This window comes from Myotis daubentonii, chromosome X (genome assembly GCF_963259705.1).
Source record: "Myotis daubentonii chromosome X, mMyoDau2.1, whole genome shotgun sequence".
Classification (NCBI taxonomy): domain Eukaryota; kingdom Metazoa; phylum Chordata; class Mammalia; order Chiroptera; family Vespertilionidae; genus Myotis; species Myotis daubentonii.
This window is the reverse complement of record NC_081861.1, coordinates 108,751,376-108,776,771: the sequence shown is the minus strand read 5'-3', so window position 1 is coordinate 108,776,771 and position 25,396 is coordinate 108,751,376. Positions and strand designations below refer to the sequence as shown.

The 25,396-nt window shown below is 38.1% G+C and overlaps 1 protein-coding gene across 1 annotated transcript in view; it reads right to left on the bottom strand.

Annotated features, from left to right (window-relative positions):
• The window catches only part of DACH2 (dachshund family transcription factor 2), a 745,051-nt gene extending 720,766 nt beyond the window's left edge, over positions 1-24,285 (bottom strand). The window contains exon 1 of the mRNA XM_059678534.1: positions 23,671-24,285. Coding sequence (XP_059534517.1) covers positions 23,671-24,176 — 506 coding nt within the window. The 5' untranslated portion in view covers positions 24,177-24,285. The remainder of the gene's footprint in view (positions 1-23,670) is intronic.
• Between the last annotated feature and the right edge of the window lie 1,111 nt (positions 24,286-25,396).

Genomic DNA, 25,396 nt, shown 5'->3' with positions numbered 1-25,396 from the left:
CAAACAGGCAACTGTGTGTCCTCTATTAAAGCAAGGCTGGAGGCAAATGAAAAATTAATTTTAGAAGACAATCAATTTTATTCTACATGACTGTAATAAATAACAACCCATCTGCAGACAACTCATTAAGCCTTGGGAGGGCACATGTGTCACAAACTCTAACTGACACACAATGCTGAATTTTCCACCAAAATAGAACTAGTAATAAATGGCCTACCAGCTGCCTTATCAACCTAGAAAATCAATGTATAGGAATTTCCTAGAAAAGTGCATAGTGTCGCTTATAATCAACCAGTTAATCTAAAACTGATTATAAAAAATTTCAAAAACCGGATTATTTTGTTTTTAGATTTGTTCTCTTATGTTCCGAATGTATGCATACATGTGTGTTCACACATGTTAGTGTGATACCACTTTTAGGAGTGATAAGAGCTAACATTTACTGAGTTCCTATTATGTGCTAAACTCATTATGTACATGATCTCAATCTTCTTTAACAAGCCCATGAGTTATGTAACTAATATCATTCCCATTTTCAGATGAAAAAAGATGAGGCTTAAATGGTCTAAAAAGCTTTGGACTCAGGACAAATGTAGCTTTCTGAGACAGAATAGTAATTCTCTAGGATTCTGTTGTTCAAGAAGAGCTGTCAATCAAAACAGAACAATACACCAATTATGTATTGAAATAAATTTCCTTAAAATATGAACATTTGCAAAGTAAATACATTGAATTGTAATAATTCATGCTTACACTGTCAAACCAACAAACTGAAAACATTTTGAGTACTTGCCTTCAAATACTATAGTTGGTACTATGAGTGATAAAACAATACATCAGAATGTTCCTAAAGTTAATTCACAAGCTAGTTTGGGGTGTGATAATTTAAAACTTAACATTTATAAAAAATAAAATGGAAGAGGGCAGGAGAAGAAGAAAGAGGAGAAGGAGAAGAAAAAAAAGGAGGAGGCGGAGGAACAAGAGAAGAAAAAGAAGAGGAAGATGAAAGAGAAATGTTATCTGTAGATAAATGTTCAGAGAATCAAGAGGTCACTGCAGGTGATGAGGTAAGTACTCACTGAGGATGTAAAAAATTAGCTATATCTTTAGAAATGAAACTTGTTTTCAACAAGATTTTAGTAGAGGAAATTCTTCCAGCGAAGAATTCTCATCATTTTCTGATATGTTTTCCATGCAGTTTACATTACATCAGTACACTTCCATTCAGTTTTAACAAACTTGCTGATGATTCCTGCTTGAATAAAAACTTCATTTGAAGTTCTAATCTCATCAAATAAATACTGTGTAATAGATACTAGGGTTATAGTGCCTGAAATAGTCTTTCTACAACACTTTGGACAGTGGACAGCATAGCCTGTTTGAGATAACCCAGTGTCTGGTGTATGCATATGTCTCTTTTCAGTGCTATATAAAGAAGAAAAACAAGATTTTTTACAACAAACCCAGCAGAGCTAAAATAAAATTTTAACAATGCAACTGACTTTTCCCAATCTAAATAAAGGGTCTTAATAGCAGATGTTGCTACATTTGGATTCCGTTGCTATGCTCCAGCTGCAGAAATTAAAACTCATTTTTAATAAGTGATAGAACCTAATGGTTGTTTGCAAATGTTGACCAAATCCTTCTTTCCAACCATTTTACTAAGATGTCAGGTGAATGGCTGGGCAACACCTAACAGAAAAACTTCATTTCTTAGGTAATTAGCAAGGACTTAAGATCGAAACCACCAGCTTCTTAGCTTTGCTCTGCAATGATTTCACCTGAGAACCTATTTAAAGCTTTAACTATTTCTTCATCACCAAACCTCCAAGGTCACAGAAATCCCAAGAGTAGTCAAAGAGTAGCTATGAGATGTGATGACTACAGCAGGAGTTGTTTAAGTAGCTGCCATGCGAGGTTAATAATGCATGAATCAGAAAAGCAGGTGTTAAAATATATATATCGATTGGGTTTCTCCCACTTGGAATGCATTATGAACCACCTATAGGTAAAAACTGTGACTATTTCTTAGTTCTGCACTGTGCCTAGCATATCTGCAGTACTCTGTCTATAAAATACCAATGTGTTGACACGAAAATAGGAAATTAGTTTATTCTTCATGGATATATTATGTATTGATAAGATCAACAAACGCACATCCTGAGACAGATAATGTTCCTGGTATAAGATCAGTTCATAATAAAATGAAGCACATCATCTATTGTAAAATAATGTTAATAATAGATTAAATAAACCAAACATTATTCCAATTATTTAGAAAAAGTTATTTTTCATCATATACTTCAAAAGAGCTTAACAGAAGCACAGCATGCCTATGGCAAAACAGGGATTGTTAGAGTAAATTTTCAAACCTTCATAATGTAATAAATAGATTATGTGTGTTTTTTAATTGATTATCTAATTGGCTTTATTTTTTTTAAAAAATATATTTTATTGATTTTTTACAGAGAGGAAGGGAGAGAGATAGAGAGCTAGAAACATCGATGAGAGAGAAACATCGATCAGCTGCCTCCTGCACATCTCCCACTGGGGATGTGCCCGCAACCCAGGTACACGCCCTTGACCGGAATCGAACCCGGGACCCTTCAGTCCGCAGGCCGACGCTCCATCCACTGAGCCAAACCGGTTTCGGCTCTAATTGGCTTTATTAAGCAATTCATGAATCAGGCAGCATCCCATCTAGCAGCTAGAAGGGTGCTCCCTGGATTACTTTTTAAACAATACCTTTGGACAAGTTTACTTCCCTGAGATCTTAATTCTAGTAACTTTAAAATCTTTAGAAATTAAGTTTTTTTTCATTTTGTTTTTTTAAAGAGGTGTTCTTGACATTCCCCTGGCCTCCCCTCAAGGGGGGGGGGGGGGGCGAGAAAAAGGAGACATCAACACTAATAAAAGAGAAAAATGGTAATTGGCGTACGAGCTACCCTTTTCATTGGCTAATCAGGGCTATATGCAAATTAACTGCCAACTAAGATTGGCAGTTAACTGCCAACAAGATGGTGGTTAATTTGCATATGTAGGCACAATGCAGGGAGGCGAAAGGGAAAGCAGGAAGAAGCCCCCTGCCACTGACAGTGATCGGAAACCCAGTGGGGGAGCTAAGAGCTGGGGGGCAGGGCAAAGGCGGCCCTGGGGCCGCCTTTGCCCTGCCCCCCAGCCATGATCGGAGAATCAGGCGCCTTTTCAGCCCTGGCCAGTGATAGCAGGAAGTAGGGGTGGAGCCAGCGATGGGAGCTGGGCACAGTCGAAGCTTGCAGTCCCAGGAGCTAGGGGTCCCTTGCCTGGGCCTAAAGCGAAGCCCACGATCGTGGGGCCGCTGCAGCTGCAGGTCCCCGCTGCCCGGGCTGGACGCCTAGGCCAGAGGCATCAGGCCTGGGCAAGGGGCCGATCCTGCGATTGGAGGGTGATGGGGGTCATCGCCTGAGGGCTCCCAGTATGTGAGAGGGGGCAGGCTGGGCTGAGGGACACTCCCCCCCCACACACACACACACACCCAGTGCACGAATTCCGTGCACCGGGCCCCTAGTATGTAATACTCTTTGTAATACTTTAAGCAATAAAACAAATTTTAAAAAAAAGAGGTGTTCTTTTTTATTTTTATTTTATTTTATTGATTTTTTTTTTTTACAGAGAGGAAGGGAGAGGGATAGAGAGTTAGAAACATTGATGAGAAAGAAACATCTATCAGCTGCCTCCTGCCCACCTCCTACTATGGATGTGCCTGCAACCAAGGTACATACTCTTGACCAGAATTGAACCTGGGACCTTTCAGTCCGCAGGCCAACACTCTATCCACTGAGCCAAACTGGTTAGGGCAAGTTAACATTTTTTTAACAACTGAAACTGATAGCATTACAATATGTACTACAAAATTTGAAATAGGCTGCATTAAGACTCCTCCTTTTTCCTTTTTCTTTTTTTAAATTTATCTTTATTGTTGAAAGTATTATAGATGCCCCCTTATTTTCCCCATTGACCCTATCAACCCTGCACCTGCCCCTCCCCACCCCAGGCCTTTGCCACACTATTGCCTGTTTCCATAGGTTATGCACATCTACACTAATAAAAGAGAAACATGGTAATTGGCATACGACCGCTACCCTTCCCATTGGCTAATCAGCGAGATATGCAAATTAACTGACAGCCAAGATGGTGGCCGTTAGCCAGGCAGCTTGAAACTAACATGAGGCTTGCTTGCCTCAGTGACAGAGGAAGCCAACGTTCCCCACCTGCGGCTGCAGGCCTCTGAGCCTGCAGTTTAAGAAACATTGTAACAAATACCACCAGGCTTCAGCCAGTAGGATTGCACCATTGTAAGCAAAGGCCAGAAACCTACTTTCAGCAGTGGAGGCCTAAGAGCTGGAGCCAAGCCTCAAGCTAAAGCTGGCCCAGAATAAAAAATAAAAAATTTAAAAAAAAGGAAAAAAGGAGCGGTTGGGAGCTTCAGTCACCCCCAGCCTGAAAACAGCCCTCAGCCCCTCACCCAGACTGGCCAGGCACCCCAGTGGGGACCCCCACCCTGAAGGGTGTGTGACCAGCTGCAAACAGCCCTCATCCCCTCACCCAGGCTGGCCAGGCACCCCAGTGGGGACCCCCACCCTGATGCAGGACACCCTTCAGGGCAAACCAGCTGGCCCCCACCCTTGCACCAGGCCTCTATGCTATATAGTAAAAGGGTAATATGCCTCCCAGCACCGGGATCAGCGGAGCTGCGAGGCCTCCCGGCACTGGGATCAGCATGACAGGGGGCAGCACCCAAACCCCCTGATCGGCCCTGCTCTGTGTGTGACAGTGGCGGCGCCCCAACCCCCCTGATTGGCCCTGCTCTGTGGGTGATAGAGGGCGGCGCCCCAACCCGCTGATCCGCCCTACTCTGTGAGTGACAGGGGGGAGCTCCTCAACCCCCTGATGGGCCCTGCTCTGTGCATGACAGGGTGCGGAGCCCCAACCCCCCTGATGGGCCCTGCTGTGTGCATGACAGGGGACAGCGCCCCAACCCCGATTGGCCCTGATCTGTGCGTGACAAGGGGTGGCGCCGCAACCTCCCCATCGACCCTGCCTTGAGTGTGACAGGGGACGGTGCCCCAATCCCCCAATTGGCCCTACCCTGAGCGTGACTGAGGGTGGCGTCACAACCTCGCAATCCGCCCTGCTCTGTGCATGACAGGGGGCGGTGCCCCAATTCCCCAATTGTCCCTGCTCTGAGCCCGACCAGGGGCTGCACCTAGGGATTGGGCCTGCCCTCTGCCACCCGGGAGCAGGCCTAAGCCAGCAGGTCGTTATCTCCCGAGGGGTCCCAGACTGCAAGAGGGCACAGGCCAGGCTGAGGGACCCCCCCTCCCCCCCCCCGAGTGCACAAATTTTTGTGCACCGGGCCTCTAGTCTATAATAATGAAAGAGTAATATGCTAATTAGACCAGACATCCTTCTGGACAACCTTCTGGACAAAGCTGGGGCTGCAAGGGAAGCCTGAGTCTCAGGTGCCAGAGGGAAGCCAGTGCTGGCAGCCAGGGTAAGGAAGGCCTACTCTTGCAGGAATTTTGTACATCAGGCCTCTAGTATGTATATAAATTCTTTGGTTAATCTTTCCCTGCCCCCACCCCCCACCTTCTCTCTGAGATTCATCAGTCTGTTCCATGCTTCTGTGTATCTGGATCTATTCTGTTCACCAGCTGATTTTGTTCATTAGATTCCACATATGAGTGAGATCATGTGATACTTGTCTTAATCTGACTGGCTTACTCTCCAAGTCCTTCCATTCTATCCCAAAGGGTAAGAGAAGGACTCCTCTCTTAATCCTTAGCAATTTCAACAAGCAATTGAAGCATAGTAACCTCCATCTTGGGTAAAAACTGCTGTTTAAAATTTTAACCCTGCTATTCTGGCTTCTGTAAATGTTTGCTTGCTTAAATAATAGGGAAAAATAAGACTACTCCCATTCCTGATAGGCCATGAGCTATGTCCCAGACAGAGTTGTCAGTGTTGGCGGCAGGCCAGGCCTTGAGATGTGGTCTCACGGCCCCTTCCCAGCACACAGGACCTCTTTCTCAGAAGGTCCAGAAGTCTCATTCCAAATTTGGAAGACAAAGGACTGGAAAAAGTATAAATAGGAAAGACTTCCTCTATTTGGGGCCCAGAATTTGACAGAGACACACTGCTCTGAGCCCGCTAGTACTAGCGTAATAATGAAAGACTCCAAATTAATTTGGCTTATTGATTAAGGAGTCTTCTGATTTATAATATAACACAATGTACACATAGATGATAGACCAACACCCTTTCTATAGTTTCCTGAACTCCTCTCCCCCACAAATCTGGTCCTTTTGATTTCAGTCACTCACACACATGGTCATACCTTAAACCTTATAATTACCCATAACTGCAACTCTTCCATACTCTTAATTTTGTGCATCCTACCCTCTAACGCTACTACTTCTGGTTTACTCCTTCTAGTTCTCCAACTTCAACAACCTTTCGACCTCTTCTTAGAAACTTCAATTCATTGATAGTACCATCCTTCACTGTCTCTCACATCTTTGATATCCTTTTTTTCCTTACCAGTTTAAAACACATTGTCATTCATTGTAATCACTTTTTACATAAACCCTCAACTCTCTTGCCCCTATGTCTTTTATATTCATAATAATTCTCATTAAATCCCAATTATTTGACTACTTAGCACCTGTACCAATGCAGCTCTACATGATGGAATTAAAAAAACACAACCACACTGATCATTTTGAATGTATTATCATAAAACCCAATGGGTATTTAATGTTACCTGGCAATCATACTAAACTTTTAAAATTAGTTTACTCTTTTATTCATCTAGGTGGCTATTTTACATTTTCTCTTTCTCTTCAAAATTACACCACCTGTTTTCCAATCCTCACTCTTATCTAATGACTTATTTTCCACTTTTCTGGAAAATTGAAACAGCCAGAAGAGGACTTCCATGGAGTCCTGATACCAGATCAACCAGAATCTCCACCTTCATACTCAGGTTTCCCATCTATTAACTTACTCCTACCTGATGCCTCTACTTGTTGCACTGGATCCTATCCATTCTCTCCTATTCAAGAATATCTCTTCAGCCATACTTCTCTCTCTTTCCTACATCAATTTGAAAAAAAAATGGATTATTTTAAACAACACATTCTGTTATTTCTTCCATCTTAATAAAGTATAATAACCTCATAATCCATTTCCCCTGCTCTCAAGCTACTCCCTCCCACTTCATTGTTTGCTACATTTGCAGCCAGACCATCAAAAGTGTCATGTATATACTGTCTCCAATTCCTTTCCTCTCTTAAATATATGCCACTCAAACTTTTCATTCCTATTCTTCCACCAAAACTGCTCTCATCAAGGTCACCAGTGACTTCAATTGCCACATCCAATGGCTAATTCCCAGTTTTTATGCTTATTCGCAGCATTTTATACAGTTGATCTCTCCCTTCTTTTTGATACATGTTCTTTGCTTAGCTTTCAGGACACCATTCTCTCTTGGTTTTCCCCCTACATGATTAAATATTCCTTCTCAGAATTTTGCTGATTCCTCCACTTCTCCCTAATTTCTTTATGTTGGTGTGAACCAGGACTCAGTCCTTAAAACTCTCCTTATATATATTTGCAGTCACCCCTCTCCAAAATTTTATATCCTGTCCAGATGCCTCTCCTAAACACCTGACTTGTATATCCAATGACTACTCTACATTTCTGATGAAAAGGCTACTGGTAAAAGATACCTGAAAACTAATACATATAAAACAGAACTCCCGCCCTGACCGGTTTGACTTAGTGGATAGAGCGTCGGCCTGCAGACTGAAGGGTCCCAGGTTCGATTCTGGTCAAGGGCATGTACCTTGGTTGCAGGCACATCCCCAGTGGGGAGTGTGCAGGAGGCAGCTGATCGATGTTTCTCTCTCATCGATGTTTCTAACTCTCTATCCCTCTCCCTTCCTCTCTGTAAAAAATCAATAAAATATATTAAAAAAAAAAACAGAACTCCGAAACTTTTTCCCCAAACCTGTTCCACCTACATCCTTCCCCTTCTCAAATGATGGAAAATTCATCCTCCCAGTTGCTCATTTAAAAAACTTGGACTTGTCCATTACTCTTTTCTTTCTCTCACAGGTAGTGTCTAATCCAGGGGTGGGCAAACTTTTTGACTCGAGGGCCACAGTGGGTTCTTAAACTGGACCGGAGGGCCGGAACAAAAGCATGGATGGAGTGTTTGTGCAAACTAATATAAATTCAAAGTAAACATCATTACATAAAAGGGTACAGTCTTTTTTTTCGATAGTTTTATTCATTTCAAACCCGCGGGCCGTAGTTTGCCCACGGCTGGAATCCATCAGGAAGTCCTACTGGTTTTATCATCAAACATATTCCGAATCTGACCAATTCTTACCACCTCTACTCTACTAGTGTGGTCTAAACCACCTCCATTGCTCTCTGAGTTTACCACAATAGCAAGCATCCTAACTGCTTTTACCCTTGCCCCACTTGAAGGCTATTATACTAGCAACCAGAGCGATTCTTTAAAAAACTAAGTCAAGCTCTGGACAGTGTGGCTCAGTTGGTTGGAGTGTTGTCCCATTCCCTGGAAGGTCTTGGGTTTAATTCCTGGTTGAGGCCCATACCTAGGTTTCAGGTTCCATTCCCAGTTGGAGTGCATATGCGAAGCAGTTGATATATAGATAGATGATAGATTAGATAGATATATCCCTTCCTCCCTCTCTAAAATCAATTTTAATAAAGCCTAAGTCAAGTCCTATTATAGCCTTGTTCAAAACACTGAAATGACTCCCCATTTCATTCATCTAAAACTCAAAGTCCTCAAAATGGCCCAGAAGGCCCTATAATCCCCCCAATATTACCATTATGATCTCATTCCTATTATTCTTCCCTCACTCATACTAGACTTCTCAATGTTGTACATGCCTGCTAGGCATGCTCCTGCTTTAGGGCTTTTGGTCAAATTATTTCCTCTGCCTGAGGCACTCTTTCCCCAGATTTGGCTTGGCTGACTCTTCCCTTTCAAGTTTGTAAACAAAGCTCACATTCTCAATAAGGCCTATAATACCCATTCTATTTAAAATGGCAACCAACTGCAATTCCCCCATATAATTACCTTGACTACTTACTCTATTTTTCCCCATAGCACTTACCACATTCTATTATACAATATAGTCAACTTCTTTATTATATATATTGTTTATTGTCCTCCCCTATTCACACTTCCTCCATCCTCTGGAATATAACTCCCTTTTCAAGAGCAGGAATCTTTGTCTGTTTATTTTTAACAGATGTATCTCAAGCACCTAGAAGAGTGCCTGACATAGAGTAGACATCTAATAACTATTTGCTGAATAAATGAATGACTGGTAATTTTTTTTATGTGTGCATGCCTTGTCTCTACAGTGAGATTTAAAGCTCTTCGGTGGTACCTACATATCCTAGCATAGTATTTTGGACAGAAGAGATAATTCATATTTTTTAATAAATAGGTCCCAGTTTCATAAATTCTTTCAATATTACCCTTTGATGAACTATTGCCATCTCTATACACTTGCTTGAGTTATTATTCTTTCACTATTCCATTCAAGATGTGAAGTTCTTGTTGATTCCCCAAACCTATCTGTACATGCATATGGAACTGAGTCTCCAACAAGGGAGTTTAGTTACTAAATTTCTGAAAACATCATCATTATAAAGCAATATTTTCTATCAGGGCATGTATCTTGGAGACATTCTAGAGAAGCTCCTTCCTGTGTATTGCTTATCTCTCCTACTAGTTTATCTCTATTTCCCACCACTAGGTTTTCCAAACCTTCCTGAATACTTGGAACATTCCACTAACTAAACTTATTTGCCCATCTAGTTATCAAGACTTATTACTTCAGAGACAGCATAGAGAGCATAGTGTACCCAAGAAGGTTTATATTCAAGAACTGGTTTTGCCTGTACTAGATTGTATGGTCTGAAGCAATTCATTTATTTGCCTACCTTTCAATTCTCTCCCTTAAAATTCCTGGGCGGGTGACCTCCTCCTAGAGTTGCTATGAGATACTGTGTGAATAAGCTTTTCAGCCCGTGAACTTCTGCATGAACATAAGGTACTATTATTCTCTAGAAGCATTGTAAGTTTCATTATAATTATGGATGATGCTCCTTTAGCAATGAGTAAAAAAAAATCTAAATGAGATTAAGTGATCCCCAGAAGAAACATGTTGTAAAGTGGCCAGCCATCTGCTTATAAAAATTTAGAAATTTTACAACAAAATTAAAACATTCTATTTAAAAAAAAAACATACCTTTCTAAGTATCAGATTAAATTAGCTAATATATGTGGAAGAACTATATAAATATAAAGCAGTATATACATGTAAAGTTTTTACTATTACACCTAGCTAGTAATTTTAAATTTCCAGATATATTTTCAGGTGGTAGGCATGAAGGAAATATTTAAACTTTACTGTACTTATTAAATACAAAAATGACAAAAATGCCACTTTGATGTTCTTTAATTCAAATTTTAATGTTCATTAAATAATCTTGAAGGCAGTGGTTCAAATCACTCCATAAAATGCAAACTTAGTTATTATTGAATACAATAAAAACTTCACACACATAGCCAAAGGCAAAATACAACCCTTTTTGAAAAAATTCATATTCAACATGAGTTTTAAAAATGTGCTATGGCAAGCTAGAATCAGGCTAACAGCCCAATAATAGTAAGAAAATTTACAGAAGAAATATAAGTGACACCATATATAATATTTTGAAAATTGAAGTTAACATTTACTACTATAATAAAGAAGTATTATTTTACTGACAATACATATTCAAATGTGTTATTATAGTTTCAAGTGCTACCAGCTCATCTCAAATGACATAACATTTCCACATTTTGCCATTTATGTGTTTTTATTTACAGCTAATAATTTTATGCTTTCTGTTCCTGTTAATTAATCTGCTTAAATTAACCACTAAAATAAAATAAATTCCATTAAAGGAAATAATTCATTCAAGAGCTCTGTGGAAAGCCCTTCATCAGCCCATAGGATACTGTCTACCTCTCATCTATCAGCTAGTTTCTGGTCCATTCAATATTTCCATGAGAACTATTTTCTCAAGTGTTCTCCACCCTTATTTAGCTTTATTCCTTTGTCCGTGCCCAAATGGAACTACATCAATGCTAACATGACCCAAATTATAGTCCTTCTGTCTTTAAAATAAAAATACTGTCAACAGTAAAAAATATTTAAAAAATAATTTTTTAAAAGAGCCTTCAAATTGGACAGAAAAGTAAATTATTGAGCTCCACTGCCCCTTCTTTGATGGAACATGAATCTATGTGAAAAAATACTATTACATTTTTCCCCACTAATACAGAAAAAGATCTAAAAGAGGTATTTCTTTGGTTGTCTATACATTTAAGAACTGAAACCCCTCTTGAAAAACAGTGATACGCAGAAGAGCAGAATTCAAATCAATGGGACAATGGGACTAAACTGCAAAGAACTTTAGACTCTGACAGAATGGGGATTATGTAAACATCATACAACCTCATGAAAAAGAACACGCCCTTAAAATAGCAAAAACCTGTCAATCTTCTAATATGACAAGGACCAAGCCAAGACAAATGCAAATATAAGAAAGTGGCTATACCAAATGTACTAGTATCAATTAAGCTCTTGAGCAGTTACTACCCATTTCAGAGCTCACAATGTACATGTTCCCATCATCAAAATGGCCACTCTTGCAGTACATGATTTGCTCAAGAATATAATGTTCCATTTTTTAACTGCAAGCTGAAAATCCATTAAATATTACCATTATAGAGTAGAAATACTACACAAAAATCTCATCTACTGCTATACTCATCAATGTGTTTTAATCCAAAAGCCACGATTCCTCTGGTATCAACAAATGTTTAACTTATGGAAGATGGCTATTTAGAGGTCCTAAGCATAGGAACGTGTAATGATGTCAACAACTGGGATCTTGCAATTTGCCAGGTTTTGATCTGCTAACAGCTTTAATGAGTACTGTATCCATTAAGTACATACATCTTTTCATAGACAACATAAAAATAAATTTAAGCAAAATCCTCATTAGTTAATCACTAACTAACATCATCCAATACACTGTTATTAACTATATCTTAAAAGCTCTATGCCTGCTTATGCTTTGTTCGCTTCAGATATTTTCTACATGAAGCATTTAATTTCAGATTTAATTCAACCTTAGCATTTTTCTTAGCTATCTCTCTTTCCCACCAGTGAATACTCATAAAATGTAAACACAATTTCATAGTAGAATAAGCAAAATAAATTTAGACAGGTAAGTATGCTGTAAACATTTTATAATGCACTGCAAAGCCTAATTAATGTTATTTTAATTTTCCACGATTTTGAACTGTATACATCACTTGCTGTTTTTTGCATTAATGTAGATTAACTGAGAGTTAACCATGTTAACAATTACCTAGGTAACCTGGAATGAGAAAAATAAGAATTTGGATAGTTATTAAGGTCACTACTTTACCCTTGTACAGGCTTATAGTAGGTACTTATTAAATACTAGAGGCCCAGTGCACAGATTGATGCACCTGTGAGGTCCCTCGGCCTGGCCTGCCTACCTCTCGCAATCCAGGTTCCCTCAGGGGATGTCAGACTGCAGGTTTAGGCCCAATCCCCACAGGCCAGGCCAAGGGACCCCATGGGTGCAAGGAGTACACTGGGCCTCTAGTATGCATATAAGATCTTTGGTTAATCTCTTCCCACCCTCCCCGCTTCCCCTTTCCCTCTGAGATTCATCAGTCTGTTCCACGTTTCCATGCTTGTGATTTGAGCATCTGCCCCCTGGTGGTCAGTGCACATCATAACTACCAGTGGAATTGTCGAACAGTCGAATGGTCGCTTGGGCTTTTATGTATATAGACTAGAGGCCAGGTGCATGAATTCATGCACAAGTGGGGTCCCTCGGCCTGACCAGTGATCAGGGGACATCAGAGCCACGGGAGGTTGGCCAGCCAGGGGCCGGAGCTGCAGGAGGTTGGCTGGCCACCCCAATCGGGGCCAATGGGACCAGCCGGGGGGAAAGACCATGGGAGGTTCGGCCAGCCGGGGGCAGGGACCGCAGGAGGTTGGCTGTGGGAGCACACTGACTACCAGGAGCAGTTCCTGCATTGAGCGTCTGCCCCCTGTGGTCAGTGTGCATCATAGCAACCAGTCAACCAGTCATTCAGTCACTTAGGCTGATATAGATATAGATATAGATGATTAGATAGATAGATATAGATATAGATATAGATATAGATATAGATAGATTTGTTGAAATGAAGTGACAGATACGTGTGTGTGTGTGTGTGTGTGAGTGTGTGTGTAGTATTCAAGCTGAATATCCTACTTGGATCATAAAATGAGACCTGAAACTTATGTGCTATGTATGAAGTGTACTATTCAGTAATTTTTTTCTATGAATAAAGTTCTCTTTTTTCTTCGTCAAATAAATACCTAGAGGGTACCCATAAATCTTTTCACAAAATAAATTTAGAAGTTTAACAGATTACAGGCTATTTTCAAAGCAGCAAGCTTAACATTAACATTAACCATTTAATTATACATGTCTGCAAAGAATCTTGTTTTCCAAAGTTATTTAAGGTTTAAATATAATACATGTAAGGGTCAATGTATTCTGAACAAATAAAAACAAGCAATTCTTCCTCACGTCTGTTTTAATTTTTGCCATACAATATTATATAGGACTACACGCAAAGCAAATCAAACTCTAAGCTTGAGGACCTATTTAAAACTCTAACACGAATGAAAGCAACATTTTCATGGAAAAAAAACACACTTTTTAAATCCATAGTTGCACATTTTACTATGTATTATAGAATGACTAATTTTATAAATTTTTGAGGACTCATATCCCTTGCAACAAATATATGTCACAGAAAAGATATTGAAATCAATTAACTACCGCTATCCTGAAGTGGAAATACCTGTTTTACTTACCAATATCTTCTTAATGTGTATTTTATTTATGACATGAGTAATTCCCTACATTTATAAAACTAAAATACTTTATATCTCAATAACTAACTTTTTAAAAGATTTTTTTTACTGATTTTGAGAGAGGGAGGAATGGAGAGGGAGAGAGAAACATCAATATGAGAGCCAAACATTGATTAGCTGCTGCTTGCATGCCCCCTACAGGTGATGGAGCTTGCAACCTTGCAACCTGTGATGGAGCTTGCAACCAGGAACTGAACTGGCAACCTTTCGGTGCACAAGATGACACCCAACCAATTGAGCCACACGGCCTCTGACCTTTTTTAGTTGAACTTTTCTGGTATAATTCTAAAGACACACACAAAAAAATCCGGTATTTACTGATATAACACATGAAGCAGATATGAGAAAGGAAATGTAAAGTTTATTCAAAAATGAATATGCCAAAAATTGTGATCTCAAAGATTTCACAATTTAACAAATATTATAGGGGAGATATATGGTTTATATACAATAAGCTAAAGTCAGCATGGTTCTAGAATGTAATCTCTATTCACAACACCTGGCATCACATAGTACACACTCTACAAACACACACACACACACACACACACACACACACACACACACACACTATCAACAAATCTAATCATGAGATAAAAATTATTGTAAAGAGGTTTTTATTTTATGTAAATTTCAATAACTAAGTGAATCAGTTGAGTTCTCCAAATATATACAGATTAAAGACAATACTGCAAAGAAGACACTCATGGGGGTATAACTTACATCCTTTGTAAGAACTGTTTTTGGTGAGGTCCTTTTGAGTCTTTGTAATTAAACTTTTTTGGATTGAATTCAAGAGCAGAACCATATCATACAGCTTCCCAACCTACTGCCTATAGTATTATTAGAGCAAATCTTTAGTGTCTGTATGTTCATTATCTTTTCAGAAGGATCAAGGCCTAACATACATATCTAATAACTTTTTATGGTCATATTAAAGTTTTCATATCATTTCTGTGAATTTGGTGTACCTTAATATGGCATTAAACTTAACATTCTTAAAATAGGTACTGAGTAAATTGCACCTATGTACCTTAGTACCAAAGCCATTAGAGACAGTATGATCTTATATAACTATGTTTTTGTTAATGTTTTACTTCAATACAGCATGGTATCTCACATGTGATACATAATGGAGATAATGAATTAAAAATATAATGGTAAAATTATTTTATATAAATATTGCTTGTGATGATATTATAATACTTTTTAGAGACACAAATGAGAGACAGACTTCTTCCAAATAACTGAAAGCTCAGAATCTAACATATTGCTGTAAGCTATAATCGTTATAACTGTTAATCCAATACACCTTTTATACAAACCCATAAACACATGAGTGGAAAAATAGCACAGATGTTCATCTCTAATGCAATTTCCATTCAATTTCCTAAGTGCGGTCCCTGTGTGCAAACTAGCTTAACGTTATGTTTAGCTTGCAAATTCTTTTAATAAATAATGAATGCAATAAAACTAGGAGATCAATGGCAAGCTGAGAAATCATAAAAAAAAAACCTTTTGTGTTCAGGCTGTTGCCCATTTCAAACTTTAATCCGGAGACAGATCAATATTACTTTTTTCTTTTTAACCCATCACATAAATAGAAGATAGGCTAAATGTAGCCTAAATGCTGTTACCAGCTAGCACTTGCCAGCAACCTGACAAGATTATTGGACACACTTGCGATTGAATGTTTTATACCTTAATATACACACTACATTACACATGATTAAAGAGTCAACTTGTTTAAAAATGAAAAGGTTATATAGCAATAAAAATACCGTGGTTCATTATTTTTTAAACTTTCCTGTACTATATATTTTTCCAGTAGTGTAATTACAAAGTTTTCACCACAATTTGTTCTAATAAACTAAATAATTGTAATGGATCAAAATAGTACATACATTTGAGTAGTTTCAACCTCAGGGGTCCGAGATGAAAGTTAATTTTACTTTTCAAAGTTAATTACAATCAAAACCTAAGTTAGTCCTTTAAATGGGTGGGGATAATAATTCATGCAAATTTATGGTGCAGTTGGATGGGTCTTGATATTATCCAGGAAAATAGTAAATAATTAAACTTAAGTATTTGTGTTTCTATTCACAGGCTATAGATAAAGGGAGGAAAACCCTTTCCTAACCAACACATTTTGGATAAATATGCATTTACTGTTTGAATGATAATCAAAAGTTGACTGTCACCAGGGTTAATGCTGATATCTAGTAGTATCAATCTAAATAACTGAGTATCATTTTATGGTAGTAGGCTTGTTTTATTAAATCTGCTTAGTCATAATATTGGAATATAAATTAGAATATTAGAAGTTAAAAATTTATCCTTATAAATTATTACTACAGTCTGAGGTTTTGATTTATGTAACAAATTTGGTTCTCTTTTAATGATATCATTTTAGGTAGTGATAAATATATTGATTTGTTCTTTAGGTATATTAAATTCAATTTTGCATAAAAATGTGGATTACACTTTATATTCACATTCTCAGTATAATAATTTCACCAATTGTAATGTATAAATTTAGCTGTAAAGAAGGCTGTGGCAAGATAGCCCATATTTTAAGCAAAATGTGAAAAAAAAATTTTACTCCTCCATAACTTTATTGAACTTCACTATAAACTTCCCTTTAAACTATACTGTAGATCATAGCATGTACCCTAAGCTTCCAAGATTAGCCTAACACTAGAGATTAAAAATTTCCTGAAGAATTTGAGACCTCAACAGTATCCGTTAACAGTGTTTCCTGTTTTCCTATTCCAATAAAGGTAACAATAAAATCATGATGAAAAAATACTGTAAAGGCCTACCTCTAAAAACTGATACTTTTAAAAAAAATATATCCCTCAGAAAGTTGAACAAGAGAAAAATTGAATCTCCTTTTTAAAATTTGTATTTTCTAATATCAGAGTTTAACTAAAAAAATATAATACCTACAACATTAAATTCAAAATATTTCACAATTGACAGAATCTTTTCGGCTCTAAAACCAACATACTGAAATCAAGGGTGAAATGAAGTATGGTACTTATGCAGGTAGTTAATTGATTTCACTAGTTATCACAAAGTTCCTTCTGGTGTGTATATGTTTTTCTATAGTCTAAGAAATTTAACTATAAAAGCAGCATTCATTGTTACTAAATTATTTTTGATTCACCAATAATTACCCAAAATATAAACAACTGAAATATACTAAAATAAAATAAACTTTTCCAAGATTTTCAGCATTATAAAGTGAGGAAATGATGACTACACAATGGACAGGCTGTCCCTTACCTGCTAAAAAGAAATATTAAATCCTTAGGAGTTCTAAATCCCTTAGTAAGAGTATATTGCAGCTGCATTAAGCCAACAAGAAGTTTATTAGTAAGGATTTAAAAACTAACACCCTTCTATAATCAATTTGGATGCAGCATTACTCTATTTATAGTGATACTTTCAATGTGTCCCAATCATATATTACTTATTCTCATTTTTTTACTACTATGATTAAATATTAATGTGTAGACACTGTGAAGCACTACACTATATTTAGGTTTTGCTATATTGATTTTCACCATTTTAGAATAGTTAATATAGCATGAAAATTAAGAGTCTTGCCCATGAATAAACTTATGATGGGTTTGATATTTTTCTCTGATTTCTTGTTCTAGCAGAAAATGGAAAAAGGGATGCCGCCACTTTAAAAGCTTCAATCTCTTTGACATTGCTGGCAGTGTATGGGAACATTAATGCATCTGTCATGATAACAAGCTAAGAATAACATCTAGACATCAAACCGAGCAGAGAATCCATCTGAAGTGATTCATTCAGATCTGTCTCATTGATTTATTAAACACAGGGCAACATCTGCAGCCTCACAGAGCCGCTTGGTGAAATTAATGCAAGATCAATTCAAATGGAAAAAAGTGTAAAAGAGATAAATCAAAACACAATTTGCATGCAGTTCCACAATCAGGCTTATTGGGTGCAAATGCTCAATTTCCCTTCCAAAGCAAATGTGTTTAAATGTTGTTTTATCTTTTTAGAATTGTGTGATCTGAAGTGACAGTGAAGAGTTTTGCAGGTTGAGATGGTGAAAGGGAAGAAAAGAAGGGAAAAATGCTACCAAAGACCTTTTGAATATGCAACAAGAATATCATTAATGCTGAATTGTTTTTCTTTTGGGGAAAGGTTTGATGTCCTTTCTTTGAAAACAGAGTATTTACAATTTGGGTCAATTAGGACAGTTTTTATACATATTTGAAATATATAGAGTGGATAAACCTACATCACTTGTATCTTTAAATGCACCACATAAAGTGCCACTGGAGATCTAGATTGCCAACTGAAATATAATATATTATGATTAGGGTTTCTCACAATTATATTTGCCTGTTAGAAGCACTTTTAAAACATCTAGGGATTAGGCAAGCATCAAATAATTCAGACTTGATGTTTTCTGCAGGTATTAGGGATTTCCTGTGTGAAACCATATAAAACATTAATGTCTGAAGACTATCACTTCCTAATTTTTTATTGGCATACATGGAGGGTAATATCATACATAAATATCCAAGGATATTCTCCATCATGTCATGCATCATTTCTTTAATGTAATATCCACCACCTAATAAATGAGCATTAGGACAAATATAAAATCCAGATAAAATATTTAGATAAATACAAAAATGTTGATTATTCAGAAGTGTACATTTAAAATAGATGTACATGTGGAAGTTCTATGCACTGGTATATGACTAAATTGTTTTAATTATAATCCTGACATAACCCTTCTAATAAAAGACACAACATTGTTGACTATGTGACTGCTTTTAGTAGACAATATCACTACCCCTCATTACTCTATGAAATAAAAAGTCTGTATTTATATCCTAGATTAATTTTTGAGATCTTTTTATCATTTCTGAAAATAAAAATATAAGTCATACAAAATATTAGCCAAGATAAGTGATGTAAGTTCTTTAAATTTTGATTTTGCTTAACTTCACTATGAATAAAAACAATTTTCAAAGTAAATTATGTTATTCTGTGTGGATTGTGAAATATATTTATCAAGTGTGAATGCAAAGCCAAACTCATTGAGTGCTTACAATAATTGTATTTCTAGTATTTGAAAGTAGTTTTAAATTGTTGTAAAAGTCTTGATAATTCACATAAAGTTTTTCTATCGTGGAAGCCCATTTATGTTCCGTTAACACAGTCAAAATAACAATAAACTACAATTAAACCACTTAAAACTTTAATTTAAAAAACTGAATTTTATTCATTTGAATATATGTGGAATCATGTCTCCAAATGAGTTAAAATGTTTTCTTAATCATACATTCTTGTTACTTCAAGCATCCATTTAACTATATGTAAATGACCAAGTAACATTTAATCAGTTGTTCCTCAAATGAAATTAAATGCCGATCATGAAATCTAACAATGGTACTTTTTTTTTACTTTTAGACATTTTTATTTTTTAATTTATCTTTATTGTTGAAAGTATTACAGATTTTCCCCTCCCCCTAATGACAATGAGATAAAAAGATTAAAAGAGATAACACTAAAATGTGTGGGCTGATTTTGCACTGAATAACAATTTTTAATTTAATATTTTACTACTACATTAAACTTTGAAGAATTTAGTAAGGACAATCCACTATTTAAGAGTGAGATTTTAGAATTTGCTTTCTGAATTTGCCCCCTCTCTCTCTCATATGAAAAACTCCAACTTCTCTTATACAAGAAATAAAAAAATGATCACAGCTCTTTATCTGCAAAAACAAAGATCCAAGACAAGATAACATCTTTTCCCATTTGTTTTGGGTCTTTTTATCATCATTTTCTTAATAATCCTCAAAATAATTTCTCTGCAATTAGTTTCTAAAAAGAGCATCAAGGAAAAATATTGTATAGCCCTTTGGAATTGAAATGATCTAAAACTTGTCTCATTTAATAAACCAATGAATAGTCAAAGAGTTTTAGTCTTACTATTCTCTAGTGCCTGAGGAGAGTATTATTTTCCAACTTCTTTCTGGAAAGACATCTTTGAATATCTTGATAATTATCAAATAAAATAGTTACTATAAGACACTGATAGAGTTCTTGTGACTTTTAGTACTGTCAAAAAAACCAACCATGTATGTATTTTACTTACTCACTTTTCTTCAATAGACATTAATGAAATGTGCTCTGAGCCAAATAAAAATGCCACTTAATGCCAATATGTTAAAGTCTTTGAAAATTATCAAATTGGAAACAGTCCATTTTTATGTGTTTTTGGAATAGTGTATGAAGCTTTTCAAATTAAAATATCCTAAAAGTCAGGACTTATACTCTTCCCCAGTTATCTGACGGAGAGGGGAAGTAATGTTTATTATGTATGAAAATAAAATTACAAATGACACCATTACAAATAGACCTTCAAATACATTATGGAAATGTATCTATCAGGAGATGAAGATGGATATCTTTTTTCAAGTAAGAATAGTACGTAAGACTTTCCACTCACTGAATATATACATACTTTTTCCTTGCACGTTCCCCACTTTTTACCTAGAAATGCTAAGAAATTATGAGTCCTGAATGACAATCCTCTTTAGCCAATTCTCCATTGGTACATCAAGTCACTCATCTGTTTTGGGCATCTCTATAAGCTCTTCTGATACATCTTTCACTCACTGTCTTGGCATCATTCTGCTACATCCTACATCCGTCTTCTCTTACTGGCTTCATGTCTCATCTACCTTATTTTATTTTCCTTGGGCTATATTTGTTTATATCCCATCCCTCACCTTTCTTTTCTTTTTGTTGAATAGAAAAGTCTTAGAAATTATGTTGACCTAAATACTAATTTCACAGTTTCATTAAATCACTCAGATGTTGGGAATGGTTTAAGGTACGCATTTCTGTAAATAATGTTACTTAAAGTCATAAAGCATCCATTATAAACACTATCATATTTTGTAGTTTTTAACAACATGGTTATGAGAGCATTTGCATCAATAAAATTTGGTAATGTTACTTTACTATTAATTATATTTTTCCAGAAAGTGTGAGTTTTTTAAAAATTTATCTAGAAATTGCAATATAGCTGTGTTTCTAGTTTTCCTCATCTTCATTCATGGACTAAATTCCATAATTTTTTACAATTAAATATTATAACACTTATAACACAATTATATAAAATGCATGTAATAAATAAAATACCCATAAAGAAAAAATTCAATAAGAGGCACATGAAGCATAACTCAGATGTATTTCTTCTTACATTTTTAACATTTCTCGTCACCTTTATGCATATACACAAAAACAATATAAGCCAAAAAAAGTTAGATTGTAGATGCTGTGATAAGGAGTAAATAAAACTTAACTGAATTAAAATAATAACTTAAAAACACATCATATAACAAGGCCCCAAAATAGTATATGAACACCTGCCACTGGATGCAGAGTAATTTATCACTTTTCCCTTCTAAGTAGCTCTAATAAAAATTAATTAAAGAAAAGTTTCTATTTACAGGAGAAAGCATCAAATCACATTAAAATACTAATATATTTGTTTTTTAAATGAAAATAATAGATTTTGCTCAAGGATGTAAAAATTAGTTATTAAGGAAAGAAGAATTTCCTATGTGTAATGCATGTTCCACTTTAGATATGAGTGTTTGTAAGAGAGAGAAGGGGAACAGAGGAGAAGAGGGAGAGGAGTAAAGAGAGATGGGGAGAGAGAAAGCTAGAAGATGGTTTTTCATATCTGCAATTGTTTAAATGCCAATCTTTTTCAAATGGCAACAAAGGAATTAGAAGGCACTCATGTGAAGTCCTTGGTAACCCTCTGAATTTGTGTATTGGTAAAATGCTTTGTGACCAAAATAAAATGTCCTTTCTACTCTTATAACCTATAATTACTTATTTTATTGAGGGAGCAGTTATCCTTTGTGTTTTTAGGCCCCCTATCTTCCTTAAGAAAATCCAATATAATAAACCAGGTTTGAAAACCCCAGATATGAATCAGGAAGGAGTTCTCACATGAACAGGTTTCCATTTAATTGCCAGAACACGGGAGAACAGTGCTCAAAGGAAAAAGAAAAAGAAAAGGTTCCTTTGTAAGTTCTGTAGCATTATCTTATTGGAGAAGTCAGCAACAGTTTGTCTGCAAGGTGTCAGTGTGCTTCAACTATACATAGCAATTTGGATTTTACGACAGATGTGACAACTGAATTAGTTTTAGTTCATAAACCCAGAGATCTTATGATTTAAAGTTGTGTTGTGAGAAAGTCTACCTCTGCAGAAGTTTTCTGCAAAATGATCAACAGTAGTGCTGCTTTACAACAAATTGCTTTGCTCCCTTTAACCTGGTGATGATGATTTCTTGGTTTGTATGCTAATCACATCTGCCAAATATGTACTTTCCTAACAGATATTAGTAAACTACAGATGGAATAAACACTAAAACAACCAAATCTTTAAATGGTCAAATAACCTTGAATATAGTTTACTTTTCTTTTTTAACTCAGAAATAGTGAATACAGTTTGTTTTATGCACATACACAAATAGACATTTGTTCTATAATGTACTTCTAAGCTGTGAAGTGAAGGAGGTACACTTACAACCGGAGAAGCTGGCCAGCATAATTTAAGGAATCCTCTCTTTGGGGAAATGGGATCCTCCCAGCTGTTTGCCAGGGGGGAAGAGCTAAAAGCATCCTCTCTAGAAAACCTGCCAACTTCTACCCCACCCCCCAAACTGGGTCCCAGCCCCAGCTTTTTATGACCACATTGCCCTTTACAGATGACCCAAAAGGGACAATCCCAGGAAAGTGAAATCTGTCGTGTTTGTTTTGTTTTGTTTTAAATAGGATCCATAGACTTTCTTGCATCCTGTACAGGGAGCTCTGCTTAGTTGGCATGAGATTCTCTCTCTCTCTCTCTCTCTCTCTCTCTCTCTCTCTCTCTCTCTCTCTCTCCTCTCCACACACACACACACACCACCACCACCACCAACACACACCCTAGGCACTCTCACAGCAAACACACAGGATGGGAAACGAATCACCCTCTGGGATGGATTCTAGACTTCTGACCCTCTACATCCCCCAAATGCTGTGTTTTGGATTGCCAGCTTAGAAGCCCAGTGTACAGCTCAGCCAGCCTTCTATCCCAGAAAGCCCATTGTGCCCCTGTTCAGGATAAAACTTCTCTGACCCGTCTGGCCACAAAAGAGCAGGAAAGAAAACCAAATAGAGGAATTAACAAATAGCCACAAGCAGCCAAAAAGCCATGCAAGATATGGGTGGAAGGCTGAAAAGTTTCAGTAGAGAATCGCAAACTAAAGTTTGTGCGGGACTTTCTTAGACCGAAGCCCTACCACTGAGCACAGACGAGAAGGAACGGACAATTAATTAAAGTCCTTCTAGTCCTCTTTTCCCAAAGACTTACAGCGTAGAAAGTAGAGGAAAGCTAGTTAAGACTCACTCTCTACTAAGTCCGATGAGGGTGATCAGACATGCAGAAGAGGGCAAAAGGGGAAGAGCGAGCAGAGAAACAAGAATCTCACCTGGCATTGGTGCAATCAGTGAATAAAGTTTCGAAGTCTTTCCTGGTGATGAGTTTACAGCGGTTCACCCCGGGCTGGATGGCTCCCAGCCCACGGAGGATCCGGACCTGTTCCACAGTACACACCACGGGAGATATGTCCAGTCTCTTCAGCTTGGTGTACACTGTATGCAACCCTCCCACCAGGTGCTTCAGGAAGAGATCAAAGACTTGCGGGAGGCAGATCAGTTCCTGGCCGTCCATCAGGAACGAAGCCACCTTCACCCCATGCATATCGACCATCCTGCACTCGGTGTTGCCGCTGCCTCCACTGGCGCTACAGACTCCGCCACCCCCAGCGCTGCCACTGTGGTTATTGGCCACAAAACTGTTGATCATATTGGGGGTGAGACGAGGAGGCTCTCCAGGAGTCGAATACATTGGCTCAGCCCGAAAAAGGCCCCCCGGGACGCCAGCGCCACTGGAAGTTGCAGAGATCACTGGAGGTGCGGAGACAGCCATGGTCATTCAGCCTCAAACTGTAGGTCCTCAGGCCCTCGTTTTCTCGCCCTCTCTCCTCTAGGTCAGTCCCCTCGCACTCGCTCTTTCACTCTCGTTCTCTCTCGGGCGCGCTATAGCTCGCTCAGAACTGTTCGCAAGTCTACAGTAGCAGGGCTCACGCTCACGCTCAAACTCACCCACCACCCAGCCGGCAGTGAACAACCCCTACCCACAGCGGCACGAGACCCCACCCCTGCCACACCCCCTCCCAAGACTGGCAGCGTCCCCCAGCCAATGTGCTGCAGCCCCTCGGCTTCCGAGCGAGCCGAGTGGCTGTTGCCCTCGAGGAGGTGGAGACTCCCGGGTCGGCCTCCTAGCTACCTGAGGCCCTTGAGGGTTGGTGGGGAATGGGGATGCAACCTTAGAAGGGGGCGGTGTGGTGCCTCTGCTTCTTGCCCAGCAGTCTGACCAGAGAATACAGTTTTCACATAGAACTCGCAAAGTGGCCTAGGCTACCAACCCTTCCCCTCCGCGCCCCACTAGTGTCTTGACGTGGGAACACAAAGCAGCACTTTAGAACGTGCCTCCCAACCACCTCGCACCACCCTGCACCCTGGTTCAATTGCGGAAAGGGAAATGGGAGCTTCAGCTCCATTTACACTTAATTCTCAAACGCGGGAATTTAAGAGATGGTTTCACCCAGCTTCCAGGAGAAAGATTCCAGTGACTTCAGAAGTAATCAGTTCAGCCCATCTAGAGCGCTTGGCGTTCAATTCTCCCATTCCCGGCGCACAGAGGAACCAGCGTCCAAGATCGCATCAGTGTTGCCGGTTGCTAATTCGGTCCTACGCACTGACATTCAGCTGATGCAGTGAGCCTGTGAACACGGTGGAAAGCAGGCAGAGTGACTTGGTTTGTGGGTGACAGACACCTCATTGTACAGCACTTCCGCCACTGTCCTGCACAGAGTTGGCTTTCTGTGTCACCGTCCCTTAATTTCAGCATTGCCCTGCCCGAACTAAAATTGATAGGGAAAGTTCCCTTATAACGTAAGACCCTCCCTAGAGAAAAGAGAAAGAATTTGCGCTCTTTAATATTGAGTTTTCTTCTCTAGACTATGGGCTTTCGTGATGATTATAAATCCTCGCCCTGAGCTCAAGATTCCTCTCACTTCTCAAGTGCCTGAAAGCACTACAAGAGATAATAATAAGCAAAATGTCCAGAAAAGGTACATTCCAGGGAAAAGG